Genomic DNA, 15,806 nt, shown 5'->3' on the forward strand with positions numbered 1-15,806 from the left:
CGATTGCTAATGATAATCAGGGACGATGATTCTAGTCAGAATGTTCCTGAGTTGGTCTAGGTATCAGTCTGGCATGACGCTGAGTAAGACTGCCACGCCCGGGCGCGGATGTATCAGTCGCCAGGTCTGATGACACAGTTATATCAGCTCACCTTGCGTCATAATCGCGTGGTGTCTGCGCGAATCCGGCACAATCCCCGAAACTCGGGATTTGGAAGGCGATGTCTCAGCATGCCCTGCAAACTGGTGACAGTCTCCCTTCCTGAAGCGTGGACCAAACTTACTCTTTGCTCGGCAATGCTGGACCAATCCGATCAGAGACGGTGTACTTGGAGGCAAAGAAGAGGGGCGACCGGAACAGCGGCACATGCACCAACGGCCGTTCCGAGAGCCAATCTTGTGACCTTCCCCATTTTATTTCCACCTGGCAGTCGAGCAACCAAATCCCATCAACATCGGGGGCAGTCGCTGTCGAGTCGTCTCACCCAGTAGACCAAGATGAAGCGGAAAGTTCTGTCGACCCAGATTCTAGCAAGTAGAGATGACTCTGCTATGCCTCCATCGCCCTGGCTTCCCATATGCATTTTGATCGCCATCGTGCTTGCTTTTTTTCTGGCCCTTCTCTGGCTGTTAGCGTCCCCTGCGCTCAAGCGCCGACTTGAGCTAACCAAGGTGCTAGCCATTCATCTTATCCTCGCGGTCTACGAGGTCTCCGGCTCCTAAATGAAGCCGCCCCAGTCCAGGCACTTGGGCAGCTGAAAGCTGAGATTCAGGGAGCAGCAAGCTCATTTATTGTCTGGTAGGCCAATTTTCAATAATACAACTTTGCTGGAACCCCGCTGACGATCTTGCGCCTATGAGTGCGGTTTGCTTGGAGCTCCTCCTCTATGAAGACGATGTTCGTTGCTTACCATGCAGACACATATTCCATGCAAGCTGCATCAATAGATGGTTTCTACAAGGGCAGTTCACCTGCCCCTGTTGCAAGTAAGTCTACCTTGTGCCCTTCGGTGCCTTTGGAAACGGCCGCAGAGAAATATAGATGTTAACAGAATGGAAGACGTCGGCTAGTCCCCTGACTGGTCCGTACCTTCCCCTTCTTTGTGTTACTGCTATACCGCCGCCTCATCGATCGGAAGCGGCGCATGAGCATAGAATCCTTCAGTCGTACCAGCCGAACATGCACTAACGTCAAACTCTGGAGACCGAGTCTGAAACCATCCCGCTAAGTGACGGTCCCCCTGAGACAACGGGCCAACATGTCCCGTTGAATTGGATACAATATGAACAATATGAACAGCCGGCTCGTCACTGGGCGGGACGCTGACTCTTGAGCGACCGTTTTCTTTAAGCCCTCTCCCATTCCGTTGCCCCAATAGCATCTACCGCACCTGATAGCCTTACCCTGTCAATTGAACTGTCCGGCTTATGGGCGTCAGTCGGTTTGTTTTGTTCCGAATGAGCTCGTATGTATTTTCCTGGATGGTGGGCCTAGAAGGCCCGTTCTGAGAGCTGGTATCGTCATGCGCCAGCCCATGACATAGGAGTTAATGTGTTCTAGTTGTAGGGATGGAAGGTGGCGTTCGATGGATATGGAATGTCTCCAGTAATGCTGTCGGTGACAGGCGGACGAGGTCTAGATCGGGGCAGTTTCTTTCCTCTCACTTCGCTGGCTCGGCGAGCTTCTTGAGTGCCGTGTCGTTGGTGTTGTCTTCAGGCGCAGACGATGCCAACTGAACCGAAGAAGGCGTGTAACATGACACACGATCCTTGAAATTACAAGCAAAACAGCGCCAGCGGTAGCCGGCATAGTGCGTCACACAAAGATTGCGTACCTGATTGGCGGCGCTGCTGATACCGAGAAAACCCCCTCCAAACCCGAATTTCAGGATCTTCGTGGAAATCAAGTGAAGGAATCACGCCACCATTGCGCACAAGTGGGCTGATCCCAGACCCGTGACATTTTGAGGCGCCAGGGAGGTACGAAAGCATTTTCTCGTTTTGCGCTAGACAGAGTACCGAAGGTAACCTCGGCCCCATGCTGTTGACCAGTAGCAAGGTTGAGCTTGGGCCAGGCAAGACGCTTTTGGCTAGATTAGTCCACTTGTCGCAGAGATCTGGCATGGTTCAGCACCGGGGAGTCGGCGCGCTGAATTGAGCTCACAAAAATTATGCGAGTAGTTTGCGCCCATCGACAGCACAGATTCGTTCGAATTGACCCCGCTCCTCCTGTTCCCATCGCTTGCGTCATTGCCTCCTTATTGTTTCACCCTCACTGGTGATGCTGTATCCGGATTGCTATTACAGTATTCCAAAGTCAGAATGGCGCGCGAGGCAAGTTTTTTCTCATGGAGCCCTCTCACAGCCATATCCTTGCTACGATTGCCCACCTTGTTAGAGTCGCTTTTCAATCAATATTGGCTGGTTGGGCTAACTTTATCGCTCCACCCCAGCGCGAGAAGTTCGTCTCCAACCAATGTCGGCGACTGCCCCAGAATCGCAGGACTGATTTCGGAGCTACAGGCAGGCCTTTCTTACTCGCCTCTGCGAGCAGGCTTGGCGTTACGATGATATGGTCACCCACGTGAATGAAGTCGCGAAGGCCGGTGGTGAGCTCAGTTTCGAGGAGCAGAACCTTCTCAGTACTGCATATAGGAACGTGGTTGGCACCCGCCGTACCAGCTTGCGGATCATCTCCTCGATAGAGGAATCGGAGTCAAGCAGCGAGAAGCATGCGACTGCCATCCGGGAATACCGCCAGAAGATTCTGAATGAGCTCGAGAAGTTCTGCGAGGACCTTTTAGTGGCGCTAGATGAGAGACTGATCCCCAATGCGACTGCAGGCATGTCCAAGGTCTTCTACCACAAGATGTATGTTATTTAAACTGTCTTAGCCGCGGGTTTACTTACCGTGCTTTAGGAAAGGCGACTACAGCCGTTATCTGGCGGAATTCGGGTCGGGCGAGAAGCGCAACACTGCTATTACTTCTGCCCAGGAGGCCTACAAGGTAAGTTCAAAATCCATTGATCCGATTTAATCAGCGTTGTCGGAGATGCTTATATATTCATTTGTCTCTAGATTGCTACTGATGTTGCCCAGATCGAGCTTGTCGCCACCCACCCATTGCGCCTAGGCGTGGCTCTGAACTTTTCTGTCTTCTACTACGAAATCCAGAACTCGCCTGATCGTGCTTGTCATCTTGCTCAGAAGGCCATTGATGATGCCATTGCCGAGCTCTGCTCCCTGTCCGAAGAATCCTTTCGCGACTCCACACTCGTTATACAGCTCCTCCGTGACAATCTGAGTGTTTGGACGTCTTCGGACATTGATGCGTCCGAGACTCACCCTGTGGCTCCGGAGATGGCTGAGGAGGCCGAAGTCGAGGCGCCCGAATTTGTGGCCAGGAGGAAATGTGCTTAGGATGATATATGGCTAGGAAAATATGTGGCCAGGATCTCTGTGCTGGGGACGGTAGGTCCAGACCGAGTGTGTCACGGATCTCAACACGGGATCACAGATGTAAGCCGCAAAAATCCAGATAACTATGCCATCCTTATCGCCGTCAAGTGTATCGCATGGGTTGACGACCTCGTTTGCCAATGCAAGCATTTGAGGAATATCAATGTCTTTAGATCCGTCACAAGGAGGCTGTACGTGGCGACCTTAGGTCTTAGATTGGATATCTCACTCCTTCCTTCGTCATGCTTGGAATGCCGTCTCCTTGTTCAGGAAATGCAGCATTCAGACGAGCACTGTGGGGATTCTCGATTGTGCGCCTGGATTGCGTGCTGGAGAAACGAAGACTTGATTACGGGCTGAGGGGTAACTTTTATCCCCAGCTTTCTGTGGTCCTCACCAGAGTGTGACGCCCCAAGGTCCTGACATGGGCGTGGTGCGCAGGCACAGCAACGCAAGTGGACGTCTCTCAACTGAAAACTGACTCGGCCATCTGCACCAATAATGCTAATCAAGGTCCATCGAGTGGCCTGATTTTCCTGAGTACAGCACATCGGCGACTAGCGGAGTCTTGGTGCCCGACACACCGTTAGAGAAACTGGGCGTTCGTGTGTCGCTTAGAAGTGGCGTTTCATTGGGGGAAGTCTCTCACCGATGAAAATCGAGTGGGGCACATTTCCAATCAGCCGAAGGGGGGCAACAAATAATGGCTTGTCTAGGATTTTCCCATCTCTCCAATTTTTTTCTTCTTCTTGACGTTTCGTTTCCCTTCCTGTCCACGCCTTGGACCACATCCGCCCACTACAACCCAACCGTCCATTTCCGTGAGCTCCTCGGCCGACCTACCATCGACCCACCCCATCCTTTTCACTACTGATCACCTTTCGGCCAGATACACAGTCAACGGCTCTGTTCGACATCCTTCCCTACGTCACGAGCGACAATGAGATTTACGCGCGCTATATCCTTGACCAACTTCCTGGTGGCCAGTTCTGCACTGGGTTTCCAGGTTTTCGTATTATACCCGTGGCACAAGGAGTTAGACGCGGGATTCGACGACCTGAAAAAGGAGCACTTGAAGGTTCTGGATGCGGTGGGAAACAGTCTGAGCGAGCAGCAGCGAAAGGCCTTCTCGGACAAATTGAATAAACTGAAAAGTCAAAGCTCGAGAAGGTGGTGGTGGCTCTAAATACCCTTTGAAATAGACGGCAATTGCAGCCTGTTTCCGTCTGGTCCATTTGCTCACTGTCGGTAGCTTCCACCTCGTTGCCAAACATGCACCAAGTCCTGGAGAAGCAATCAGCGCCGCTAGGGACAAAATCCTGCCGACCAAGGACAATCTTATGGCCGCTGTAACAAGGGAAAGTGCCCTGGATGTGTCTCTATACGCAAGATACGCCCTAGCTGGTGCCTTCTGTTGTGCTTTCACTCATGCCGTCCTCACTCCCGTCGATGTGTAAGCAAGCCAGCTCCTCTCCTCCTTAATGCGCGCCCACGGTTTAGATCGTCCCTTTTGTGACGCTGTAGTCGCTTCCCTGTGCTCGAAGGTACCTCGTCAAAGGGGTTGGCCGTCATGCACAACAACGTCAACTTCCCCCAATCCACCTCCGCACAACGTTGACTGGGCATAATCTTATCATAATCCTCCCTACGACGGCGATGCTGCTGACACTTCTCCCTTGCGCAGCGTTAAAACACGGATCCAGCTCGATCCAATCACATACAGCAGCAGCCTTTCTAAGAGTGCACGGCAAATAGTTTCATCAGAAGGGCCAGCGGCTCTCCTGATAGGGCTGGGCCCGACCATAGCAGGCTACTGCCTCCAGGGTGCTTTCAAGTTTGGCGGCTACGAGTACTTCAAAGCCCGCACAATCGACTATCTGGGACACTCAACTGCTACCAATAACCGGAATGCCGTATACCTGGCCTCAGCCGCTGCGGCCGAGTTCCTTGGCGATATCGCACTCTGCCCATTCGAGTCTGTTCGAATACGGCTTGTGTCTCAACCTAGCTACGCCACTGACTGTGTGAGCGCTCTCGCTAAGCTGGCAAGAGAAGAGGGCTTTAGTGGGCTGTACTCCGGCCTGAGTCCTATCCTCCTCAAACAGTGCGTGCGGCTAGGCGGCCAACCCCGGCCGCCAAGCTCGATATATCTGGCTGCTAACCTAGACGCCGTCGTAGGATTCCGTATACGATGGCGACGTTTTTAGTCTACGAGAAGGCTATCCAGACAGCATATAGCGTTATAGACAAGCGGGAGCTCTCTTCGATGGGAGTCACTGGCATCAACCTTGGTGCTGGGCTCGTCTCTGGTTTGGCCGCCGCCGTCGTCTCTCAACCGGCCGATACGATCTTGAGTAGAATCAACAAGGAAAAAGCAGGCAGAGGCGAAAGCATAACCCGCCGCTTAGTTCGCATCGCGGTCGGGCTTGGACTACGCGGTGCCTACACAGGAATGCAAGCACGCGCAATCATGGTTGGCGGCATGACGGCAGTCCAGTTCGGCATCTATGGGGACATAAAGAAGGTGCGTTTGAATCTTACATCTCTAGCTTCGTCATGATGGTCATTGAGACTTCTGCTGACCATGCTTTGTTTCAGCTCTTCGGAGCAACCGACGGAGTGGAGTTAAGCCAGCGCTACCATGCTGCAGACCGTTGTTCAGAGGAACTGCGACGAACGGTTGTGCAGCCCATAGAATGATCGACCCGAAGTGGCGACAGATGAATTACTTCTGATGCCTGTTGGAACCTGATATTTGCGGGAGTCGTCCTGTTAAGCTCCGACCGGAGTTTCATCATGCCCTTTTGCTTGTAACAGACGTAACTTATCCTTGCTTCACCGGAATAGGGTCTTTTGGTCATTAGTGGATACTCGCTACTAGAGGCACACCAGGGACGTTCCGTCGGCATTGAGTCCTATGCTATGGTGGGTGATGTAGCTACTGTCGAGTTCCTATTCACGGTGACTTGAATGGGTGCGATCGTTTCCATCCATGATCTTGCCATACGTGACGATCAGGTGTGTCAGCGGCAAGAGCTCCTCGTGCAACCAGAGGCAGCTGGCTGTTGCGTGTTTGCAGAGGGAGATGATTTCTGTCGCACATTTCCATTCGAAACCACGTGTATACGTACAAATATAAGCAAAACACCAATTGACCAAGTGCTACTATCGTCCAGGTCACCAGTCCGCGGGTTAGTAGGTGATGGAGGGCTCCTGCACGTCTGCAATTGTGTGCTTGCTGCATCCGCGCGAACAGCTCGTCAGGCCATGCGGGATCGCAGGTTGGCAACCCTAGGTGCAAATGCCAAATCAATAACAAGCATCAGGCAGCACCGCTGACGCTCCTGCCCGAAACTTTACCGTCTGGCTCTTTGTCACCAGTCGACGGAGCCATACCCACTTCATGACGTTGCTGTATAAACCGAGACTGCGGACTTCACGTCCTGAGTCCTTCGGATTTCGGACGAATTAACCGCACCTCAAGCTGTCTTTTTCTCTCCAGCTTGGCGTATTGCAAGCCACAGGCATTACAGAGCGTCTTGGCGCCGTCCGGGCCGCGTCTCCACTCGGGTGTGTCGATCCTATCACAGCTATGGCATCTGCCTGGGCTCGGGGCGAGCTCCGTAAAATCTGAGCATTGTATCCTTCATCGTGCTACACAAACTCACTCTTCGCCGCTTCTTAATGGAGTCGTGTTGAGGCATCATCCCGTCTCCGGACATTAATACGTCATGTTCTTCCTCGCAAAGGCCCTTTATTTCCCCTCTCCCACCAGCTTTCTGGTTCTGGATCGACACCTGTACCAGATCCCTCACTTGCTTCAACCAATGCTTGATGGGTTCGATGCTTCCAAGCATGTCGCTGACCTCTCGTTCGGTCGGTAGTCTTTCGGGAATAAGGTGTGCTCCGTGCTCTTCTCGGGCGATTCCGCTGTAGGCCTCTGCAAAATTCAGAATCGTCCGGGACGACGTTCCAAGCTAGAGACTGTATCAGCAAAATCCCATATTCGAGGATTGAAATGTGCAAAACTTACCCGACTCAGCCAGTCCTCATAGATCCAGCTGTCGAAGTGTCCTTCAACCGTCGCGTTGTTTCTGGCTCGGACAGAGTGATCTTCCTCATCAGCATCAGGCACTGGTCCGGGATCGCACGGCCTCGGAGCATTGGGTGGAATAGCGTGTTGAGGGGAAATGGGATATGCAGGCAGTGGCATCTGGCCAGGAGGTAGATGGTCCGACTGATAGGACACCAGAGCTGGTAGCGGTGGAGGAGGGTGTGCATGCACTTCCTTGAAGGGATGAAGAAGCTGGGGAGGCTTTTGCGGCTCGGTATCGTAATGTGGAGGAGGAAAGTCTGGCTTTGACGGGCTCGGGCGTCGGTCTGAGGCTGGCCGTAGAGATGCAAGACTGCTGAAAGGGGGGCTCGGCGAGTCTGAGGCTGCCCGAGCATCCTGTCGGGGAGAAAATGGCCAAGCCAGAAATAGGGGTTGGGGGGACGAGTGCTTCTCAATTTCGGGGTATGGGCGAGGAGCGGGTGCGAAAGGCGAAGGTAGGCTGGAGTCAGACTGCATGCTGGAGGATGGAGTGAGATGGGAGGAAGAGGGCTTGGTGCCTGAGATGAATTCGGAGATAGATGGCAGCGACTGGCGATTCGAACGTTCGTTGTCGTCAGTCGGCTTGCAGAGCTCCACGGAGATCATTTTGGAGACACCGGCACCAGAGGCAGCATGCAAGCAGCCGGCTTCCTCGCCAGCTGAGATCAGATGATGAGGGTTGCTGTGGGTATGGTTGGAGGTTCCCGGTACGGGCCTAGTGCGGAGATCCGGCGAGAAGAACGGATGCTGATATAACTATTGTTGTTGGGGTTAGGCGGAGTGGTGTTGATATATTCCGAGGCGGAAGAGTGCTCTAAGTATGAAGGAGGGGGGAGGCAAGGTGGATATCTCTACGAGAGAGCATCAGCGGCTCCAGTTTAGGAGTTTAGATGGATCTACTCCAGACGCAGCCGCTGACGATTTTTGGCGCAATTGAAAGTCATAGATACGTCAGGCTAGGCTAGATCTGGCCGGATTGATTTGACGATAGCGGGGTCCGGCGAATAGCCGAAGCACCTCGGATCAATACTGGCCCGTGGTGCCCCACTTCGCCAGCGTCAGTCGACGCTGGCCAGTTGTCCCCAGTTCTCCCGTAGACAGCGGTTCCCTACTAATGCATACATGATTTTAGGCTCCCTCAGGTCCTTTGACTCTTTGCTTCGCGGCTTCATACCTACGGCTGACTTCATCGGCTCCGTTGATACTCGCATCCTCCAACCCGAAGACTCATATGGTCGGGAAATTTGTAGCCTCGATCGACCCAGCGGTCCTCGAACGAGATTCGATTCGGAGGTGAGCACCACTCTGTCGTCGCTCCAAATGGAGTCAGCTTCGGTTCCGTCGCCAGTGCTACCCTCACCATCGATCCAACGCCTTCCGAACGAGCTCCTTGTTCAGATTTTCAGCTTCCTCGACTCGCCGTCAAATCTTCAAGAAAGGCTTCGTGAGGACACTGTTAAAATCGCTCGGCCGATCGATGCCCGAGCCGACACACCTATCAAGAACGCTTCCCTCGTGTGTCGCCTATGGAGACAGCTAGTGTTGCACTTCCTCTTCCGACATGTCGTTTGGTCCTTCCAGCGGTTCTACAAACCAAAAAGTGGTAACATTCGCTCTCAGATCCAAATCCTAGACTTTCTGAAGCACAATGGTTTGTCAAGGGATGTGGAGAATTTCACCATCCTCATGGATCCCCCGAAGGAAGCGGGAGGCTTCAGATACGCCGACGGCCAGTTCTGGGGTCTCCTGCCGCCGGACGACTACCCCACTCAGCCACCAAAGTCTTGGAATCTCCTCTGGTCTGTCGTCCCTACCGAATCGCTGCAGTTTTCATCGACCCTGCGTCCCGTTTCCGCGGACGGGTTGAGTGCAAGAGACTCAAATGCATCTCCACAGCGACTTTGGGATAATAATTGGTTGTGGCAAACCATATTCGGGGAGCTTGATCCGCTTCGAGTCACCTTGATCGGCTCCGTGGATATCATTTCTTCGCTTTTGAGTCGGAGTGTAGATTTGACAAGCGAGTTGGCGTTCAATAGCCACTATCATGTCTTGTCACTTTCACGTACATCCCGTTCCGTTGCACACCCTGGCAATTTAGTCAGCGCCCTTGGCCTCTTGCCGCCCCACGACCAGGGTATAGCTGGAAGCCCGATTCCTAGTGATTTATTCAGCATTCGAGATTGGACTTCGTTGCTCGTCAATGAAGGATCATTTGTCCCTGTGTACTCAACTTACGAGTTCTTCCACTACTCGCTGCCAACTCTCTTACCTGTCATTCTAAGCCCCAAAGACTCGTCCTTCACCGGCCTTCAGAAGACACTCCGCTCGTTCTCCTACATCGGTACGTTCCCGCTCTCCCGTCACATTCGGGACGTCGTGATCCCGTACTGCCCACCCGTCGAACACCTCTACATACAGATCATGCCCAGAGCACTGGACTTCTGGCCCAGCGACAAACTTGCCCACATCGACATTGCCGACCTGTGGCTGGAGTGCGACACTGCATACTCGTTGATCATGCGCGAGGTCTTCGGCCCGGATGCGGAACTAGGCTTGAAAAGTGTCCAAGTTTTTGAGAGCGGCGATGCCGCTACCGAAGAGGCCTGGAGCATGGCGATGCAGTATGTCCAAATACATGGCCTCCGAGGCTGGAAGATGAAGCGGGACGGCTACTTTGTACGAGAGACTGTGGATTACCCATCTGAGGTGCTGATCTAGACATGACCAGGCCGCAGGCAGCCTCAGAACCGGGCTGCCTGTAGGCATCAGGGTTCTAGTTGCTGGCCTCGGGGTTTGGGTGATGGCCCTGATCAATGGCATCCGGCTGCAGCGGTTTCCCCCTCTTATCCGTCATGTTAATCATGTTTCACTCTAAGGCACAGGTCTCGTAAACATTTCCATCGATGGAGGCAAGCCCGCAGTCGCAGAGGAATTCCGCCAACCGGGTTTTGCTCTCCGGCGGACACATTGCGAGGCATATATCGACCACGCTGAAGTCCACAATCCAGCTCAGCACATCATCCTGGTTCGCGTTTGTGGGCCATCCCCTCCAACCGTCATCAATTTTCCATTTCCTGCTGATGGGGTTCTAAGGAGAGCGAAGGAAGACAGTTGTGAAGCGCCTCTGGCTCGTCGGGCTGATGGCACACGGACTAGATCCGTCCACCACTTTTCGTTCGTGTGGAGGAACATCTGATGCTCGAATCCAGTCAACCATTCAAAACCATCGTCGAGGGTTTGGCTCGCGGGCATCTCATTCCAGGACGGCGCGAATGGTGAGGCATGTTCCATGGCCATCGATTGCGGCGAATCATTGTAATGGAGGGCATTGGGGTTTATCATCGAGCCCGACCCGAAGAGGAGGCCCTCAAAGTCGAATTCGGCGTTGAAGGTGGCCATCGGTGGCGCTGTCCGCAAGCCGTTGCTGAAGTCGCTTGGGAAGCCCGTGCTGCACCCCTCCCTGCCCCATGACTGTTGATCTCAATAGCCCCACATAGACACGCTTACTGTTGGAAGCTAGGCCCTTCTGGTATGCATGAGAAAGTGATTTGTATTATGTTGTTGGTCTTGCTAGCTAAAGCGGCGAACGGGCTGTCTCGGGAGAGATGGGCTGTGTCACTAGTTGCCTTACAATCACAATTTAAAATTGGGACGTCGCTTGAACATGCATGCGACACCTGGTCCCACTAACACTTATGCCCGGTACCCACCTTCGCCCCAAACCCGCCCCCCCCCCCCAAAAAAAAAAAAAAGCCCAGCCGAAGATTGGCATGTGACTGCGCGCTACCCCGGATACTCCAGGCAGTGTTGTCACACTCATCACACTCATATATTCGGTGAAGGGAACTCTTGCTGCTAAGACTGCATTATGCATGATATGTCGTATTGTGTGATGTCTAACTATCTAGCTAAGGGCGGCGAAATGTGTGTCGAAAAGGGGTTCACCGATGTCGGTGGTTGCCTTACATTTCAGGTGCAAATCGGGACGCCGCTTGAACATAACCTTGACACCCTGACCCTCCAACAGGAACATTCGAGACTGGGGCCGCTCGATCAGCTTCAACCACTTCAACCACGGACGGTTTCTGTGCTGATGACGCTCGCGGCAGGCGCCTGGAAAGCTAGTTAGCATCGCCTCATCGTTCACGACGATTGGAGCAAAGCCCGCGGGTTGCGGGACATACCGCAGATGTCGTCACCCCGCTCATCGTGTCGGAAACAGCTAAATGCAGAAGATTATCGTTGACTTGAGGGATTGGGTCTCGGTTGACCAATATTGCTTGCGGACAATTGTCAGAAGGCACCGCCGCTCTATCTCGATATACTTAGGGCACCAGAACTCCACCAGTTGGTAGTGGTGTTGGCAGCTGAATTCCTTCTGCGAACCGGGCCAGCAATGGATGGCCCCGAGCTGCAGTATTCGGCATATCCATACGTAGATGTAGTTGCACATGGTGATAAAGTTGGGAGACGATATCGAAGTCGTCGAGTTGTAAGAGTGATGAACTTACTCAGGAAGAGGTAGTAAACTGAGACACCGTAAGATTGGTAAAGGGTAGACATGGAGATGACCAAAGACGATTCGTGATGTCTACCACCGAAACGACAACGTTCTCTTGACACACAGGCCGAGGGAGATGAGTCGTACTTAAAATGCTTCAATCTGCTACGTGCTTCCTCTCTTAGCCAGGGCCCAGTCTCTGGCCAAGAAGATTCCTTGTTCAGAAATTGAAAGGGCGTGAAAGGCGTCTGTACAGTTTGGCAACGCTGGCAACTTCACATATTACTCGGAGCCGCCCAGTGATGAGAGGATGATTTTTCACTTCTGAGAGCCCCAATGTCGATGCGTCTCGATCCCTCTCGTCACCTCCATGCATGATAATGTCGGCTAAAGGAATTGTAGGCTGTCACCACTCCTCGCAGGATGACCCCATCACTGCCCAGTCCAAGCTCTTTCAAAACAACCAGTCCTCGTCGCCCATCATCCGTCATCCCCGACACAAATCCATCAGCCTCCATGGAGGAAATTGAGAGGCTGCGGAAGCAGCTCAAGGCCCACAATACAGCTCATCAATGGCCAAAATCACAATCCACCTATCAACTTCAGCATATTGAGCGCTTCAGGTTGGCTTCCAAGATACACCAATCCTCCTCACCATAGCGTCCCACCCCAATGTCGTAGAGGACATCTAAGGCTTCAATGTCACTGCCCGCAGCAACCTGAACAAACCTACGACATATCTCTAGACGATTGTGGTGGCTCAGCGTGGCAATCCATATTGCCTCTGCAATGTGCGATTTCTCCGTGAACTTCCAGTCACCCTGCCACTTAAGCGCCTTGCCGAGCTCCGTGTTGTAATATGCTCGGTACCGTTCTAATGTCTCTGGAGTGTCCTCCGAATCGGCCATCTTTGACCAACCGTACATCAGAGGGTCCCAATCGCGCGTGATCCATCCTGGGTATCTGGCATATCCCACAAATCGTGGCATTGTCTGGGCGAGGTCCCAGTCAATGAGTCCGGTGACACTACCCTCGTCATCCACCAGGACATTCTGGGAGTCGAAATCGGGGAGACAGAGAACAAAGCCAGGAGGAGAATCAAGGGCTGGTAGGCTGTCCCTAATGGCTTCCAGCACCTTTGTCTCCGCCGTGTCCCACACATCTTCGTTGGAGCTTGGGATTGAACTTTTTTCAAGAAAGCCAGAGTTAGAGTCAAAAGGACCTGACGCGGCAACCTGAAGCCTGCCATCTTCCCCTTCATGCCAGTCGTATAAAGGGCCGATGACGGGTCGCGCCAGATCCGTCGTCCATAATGGACCCCATCTGGTCGAAGGTCAGACAAGAGAATTGAGCCATGGTCCGCGACAGACTTGTCAGGATCCTGAGGCGCAATTCTTCTCTCGGCACGGTGCCTGAGTGGTCAGACCAAACCTCGGACACTGTTTTCCCGGGTATAAAGCTCATGCATATGTACGGCGCGCCGATCTCGTTGTTGTCGGTCGTGTCTAGAGCGTATATCTCTGGGACTGGAATCGTAGTTCTGTTCCGAATGAGGCGCATCGTGGCAACTTGTGATTCCATGGCGTGTGCCGCGATCGGTGTCATTCCAGAGCCCCAGCCCGTAGCCGGAACGCGGATCACGAGCTTGATACCTTCCAATTCAACAACGTGAATGATGTTGTATGATCCGTCGATTCGTGCAACAAGCTTGCCGCCAGAGCCTGGCACATGCAGGCGTTGATTTGCGATGTTCGAAGCGAGAAGGACGAGAGACTCTGCCGTAATGTCCACAAGTGGACCAAAGATTTCGCGGTCTGGATCCATCAAAGATGCTATGGGCACTGACGGCATTCATATCAGATTAGAAGTGGGACAGGGAGCCTCAAATAAGATTTGGGGCAGATGAGATACCTGTATGTTCGAAATGGGAGGCTTGAGGTGGAAGTGATAGCAAAAACGACTTTCATCTACGGGTGGCACGAAGGTCTGAAGGGGTAGCCTTGCGCAAGAAGTAACTACAGAGGACGATAGGGGCCACTGTTCCAAAACTCCCTGTCGGTGTTTTATGCAGCCCAGGCCCCGCACTTAAACAGAGGCGTCACCACACCTGACTAATCGCAGTACCTAGGCGTAAGTACTACATCAAGCGGGCCCGCGCGACGCTCTGGTGTCCCTGACCTACACAACGCAATATCGGGTACTCTATCCAAGCTGTCCGATTATTACCAAGCAATCCTGAGTGACTGATGCGCCGTTGTACTCATTTACTACGGCCGTAATTAAGACAGCGAACAGGGACAGTTAAGGATAGCCACTCGTCCCGCCTAAACGAGACTTAAACCTCTCACGCTTGGGAGTCGTATATGTCACCACCCTCATGATCCCCAAGTCTTTGCTTCCCGATGGCCGCAGGGTCAAAATATCTCCATCTTGGTAATGGCCATACCCTGTGAACACACTTTCATCACGGATGTCAACAATCTACGGGATAATGGCAGCCAGGGCGGTTTCATTATCGGGGCCATGAGTGAAGTTGGGGTCGGCGCCGTACTTGAGGAGTGGGACTGCGCCAGCGTGTGTGTGTGTGATTGTTGGTGGTGGTAGGGGGTGATGACGTGATGAAGGGGAAGAAAGAGAGCAGAGGATGAAGAGAGAGAAAAGAGATTCCCACGTCTACAAGAAAAGATGAAAAAAAGTTGGAGGAGGATCAAGTTCGACTCTGAAGTCCCCCGCCGAGGAATGCGATGTGACAAGTGCACGAGCATGAGCGTGTGCGACAAGGGGGTGGGCCGGATCTGAGGTTCTGCTGGAAGTAGAGGTACGGTAGAAACGTTGGAGCAGCCCCTGTTTTCCGAGTAACTCAGGTACTTGTATTTTCATTCGAGAGGCATGTTAGCCAATGCATTCTCATGAACTTCGCAGGTCCTCTCATTTTAAACCCTGATGTCACAGCGCAACAAGAAAGTCGCTATCAGGTCCGTCCCCATAACGTATGCGGGGAGTCACGGAGGGGCAAATCAGCTGACGGCGTTTTCTCAACTGGCTTGCTCCCCGGAAGTGGATGCAACGCCGAATTTGTGGGGGAGCTAGGGGATCCATGGCTTGGAGACCGAGATGGGGTTCGGCTCGCTGCTCTCATTCCCAAGCTTTTCGAGGTGTGAAGAGGGCACATGGCAGACGAGGCTCATCGTGGGAGTTGGTTGGAATTTATTATGCCCGGGAGGACCAAGTCTCATGGCCTAAATCGTGGGGTTGCACCGAGTGTTGCATGTCTGGATCGTGTGGAGGATGGAGATTATTGGCCGAGTTTAACGTACGTCATGAAAGAGAAGGGCCTTCCACATGCTTGATTTGCGGCTTACCCAAGCGGTTTCTAAGATGAATCTAGCCATATTAGGATTAGTTCCACAAGTCACGTTCTTGTATGTGACTGACCAGTTAGGTATAGCCCGTTCCACAGACCCACAAATGGTCGGAGCTTGCTGAGGTACTCCGTACAGTGGGTGGCAATAAGTGTTCGCCCCCTTGTCAGGTGTTGAACGAAGTGCTAGACTCAAGTAGGTAGTTTTCCATCGCTGCTTTAGAGTTGCCTTTCAGAAGAGCCGACCCACTATGAGATTGATGCTAGCGCTATATTATAGTGCATAGCCACTAATCCACCCACTAGCTGCTCGAAATTCCCAGTGGTCATGCGCTGAAATTTAGGGGAGCTGGTTACTAGGGTTAGGGTTATACAAAAGCGGCATGAT

At 52.9% G+C, this 15,806-nt stretch overlaps 8 protein-coding genes across 8 annotated transcripts; 4 read left to right on the plus strand and 4 right to left on the minus strand.

Annotated features, from left to right (window-relative positions):
• Window positions 1–314: 314 nt before the first annotated feature.
• BGZ61DRAFT_145328 (uncharacterized protein) lies at window positions 315–1,385 on the plus strand. Its single transcript, XM_046237315.1, has 5 exons — window positions 315–629; window positions 680–799; window positions 862–987; window positions 1,061–1,082; window positions 1,205–1,385. Exons 1-4 carry the CDS (start codon window positions 499–501, stop codon window positions 1,077–1,079), a joined length of 396 nt encoding a protein of 131 aa, XP_046096602.1. The 5' UTR covers window positions 315–498; the 3' UTR covers window positions 1,080–1,082; window positions 1,205–1,385.
• Window positions 1,386–2,322: 937 nt separating this feature from the next.
• Window positions 2,323–3,883, plus strand: BGZ61DRAFT_499402 (14-3-3 domain-containing protein; the record flags this gene model as incomplete). Its single annotated transcript, XM_046251399.1, has 6 exons — window positions 2,323–2,334; window positions 2,528–2,871; window positions 2,921–3,008; window positions 3,080–3,333; window positions 3,454–3,487; window positions 3,863–3,883. 6 exons carry the CDS (start codon window positions 2,323–2,325, stop codon window positions 3,881–3,883), a joined length of 753 nt encoding a protein of 250 aa, XP_046096603.1.
• Window positions 3,884–4,400: 517 nt separating this feature from the next.
• BGZ61DRAFT_368531 (mitochondrial phosphate carrier protein) lies at window positions 4,401–6,020 on the plus strand (the record flags this gene model as incomplete). Its single annotated transcript, XM_046241899.1, has 4 exons — window positions 4,401–4,614; window positions 4,676–4,913; window positions 5,145–5,564; window positions 5,639–6,020. 4 exons carry the CDS (start codon window positions 4,401–4,403, stop codon window positions 6,018–6,020), a joined length of 1,254 nt encoding a protein of 417 aa, XP_046096604.1.
• An 876-nt stretch (window positions 6,021–6,896) lies between these two features.
• Window positions 6,897–8,547, minus strand: BGZ61DRAFT_432345 (uncharacterized protein; the record flags this gene model as incomplete). The annotated part of the gene is made up of 3 exons (XM_046243878.1): window positions 7,494–8,547; window positions 7,125–7,437; window positions 6,897–7,090 (listed from the first exon to the last, which is right to left on the minus strand). The coding sequence occupies exons 1-3, from the start codon at window positions 8,157–8,159 to the stop codon at window positions 6,897–6,899; spliced, it is 1,173 nt and encodes a 390-aa protein (XP_046096605.1). The 5' UTR covers window positions 8,160–8,547.
• Window positions 8,548–8,873: 326 nt separating this feature from the next.
• BGZ61DRAFT_368210 (uncharacterized protein) lies at window positions 8,874–10,274 on the plus strand (the record flags this gene model as incomplete). The annotated part of the gene is made up of 1 exon (XM_046241871.1): window positions 8,874–10,274. One exon carries the CDS (start codon window positions 8,874–8,876, stop codon window positions 10,272–10,274), a length of 1,401 nt encoding a protein of 466 aa, XP_046096606.1.
• Window positions 10,275–10,754: 480 nt separating this feature from the next.
• BGZ61DRAFT_297477 (uncharacterized protein) lies at window positions 10,755–10,988 on the minus strand (the record flags this gene model as incomplete). The annotated part of the gene is made up of 1 exon (XM_046238650.1): window positions 10,755–10,988. A coding segment is annotated over one exon (234 nt), but the record flags the coding sequence as incomplete, so codon positions are not given.
• A 598-nt stretch (window positions 10,989–11,586) lies between these two features.
• Window positions 11,587–12,009, minus strand: BGZ61DRAFT_296253 (uncharacterized protein; the record flags this gene model as incomplete). The annotated part of the gene is made up of 3 exons (XM_046238630.1): window positions 11,587–11,677; window positions 11,804–11,934; window positions 11,992–12,009. Coding segments are annotated over 3 exons (240 nt in total), but the record flags the coding sequence as incomplete, so codon positions are not given.
• Window positions 12,010–12,659: 650 nt separating this feature from the next.
• On the minus strand, window positions 12,660–13,881 carry BGZ61DRAFT_499407 (kinase-like domain-containing protein; the record flags this gene model as incomplete). Its single annotated transcript, XM_046251400.1, has 2 exons — window positions 12,660–13,312; window positions 13,344–13,881. The coding sequence occupies 2 exons, from the start codon at window positions 13,879–13,881 to the stop codon at window positions 12,660–12,662; spliced, it is 1,191 nt and encodes a 396-aa protein (XP_046096609.1).
• Between the last annotated feature and the right edge of the window lie 1,925 nt (window positions 13,882–15,806).

Source organism: Ilyonectria robusta (genome assembly GCF_021365365.1).
Source record: "Ilyonectria robusta strain PMI_751 chromosome Unknown BGZ61scaffold_34, whole genome shotgun sequence".
Taxonomy (NCBI): Eukaryota; Fungi; Ascomycota; class Sordariomycetes; order Hypocreales; family Nectriaceae; genus Ilyonectria; species Ilyonectria robusta.

Bases quoted from the DNA above. Each gene is read 5' to 3' on its own strand.
- BGZ61DRAFT_145328 (XM_046237315.1), top strand. From the start codon at position 499: ATGAAGCGGAAAGTTCTGTCGACCCAGATTCTAGCAAGTAGAGATGAC. The intron at 630-679 runs GTTAGCGTCCCC...CCAAGGTGCTAG, and splicing joins TTTCTGGCCCTTCTCTGGCT to CCATTCATCTTATCCTCGCG. The intron at 800-861 runs GTAGGCCAATTT...TGCGCCTATGAG, and splicing joins GCAAGCTCATTTATTGTCTG to TGCGGTTTGCTTGGAGCTCC.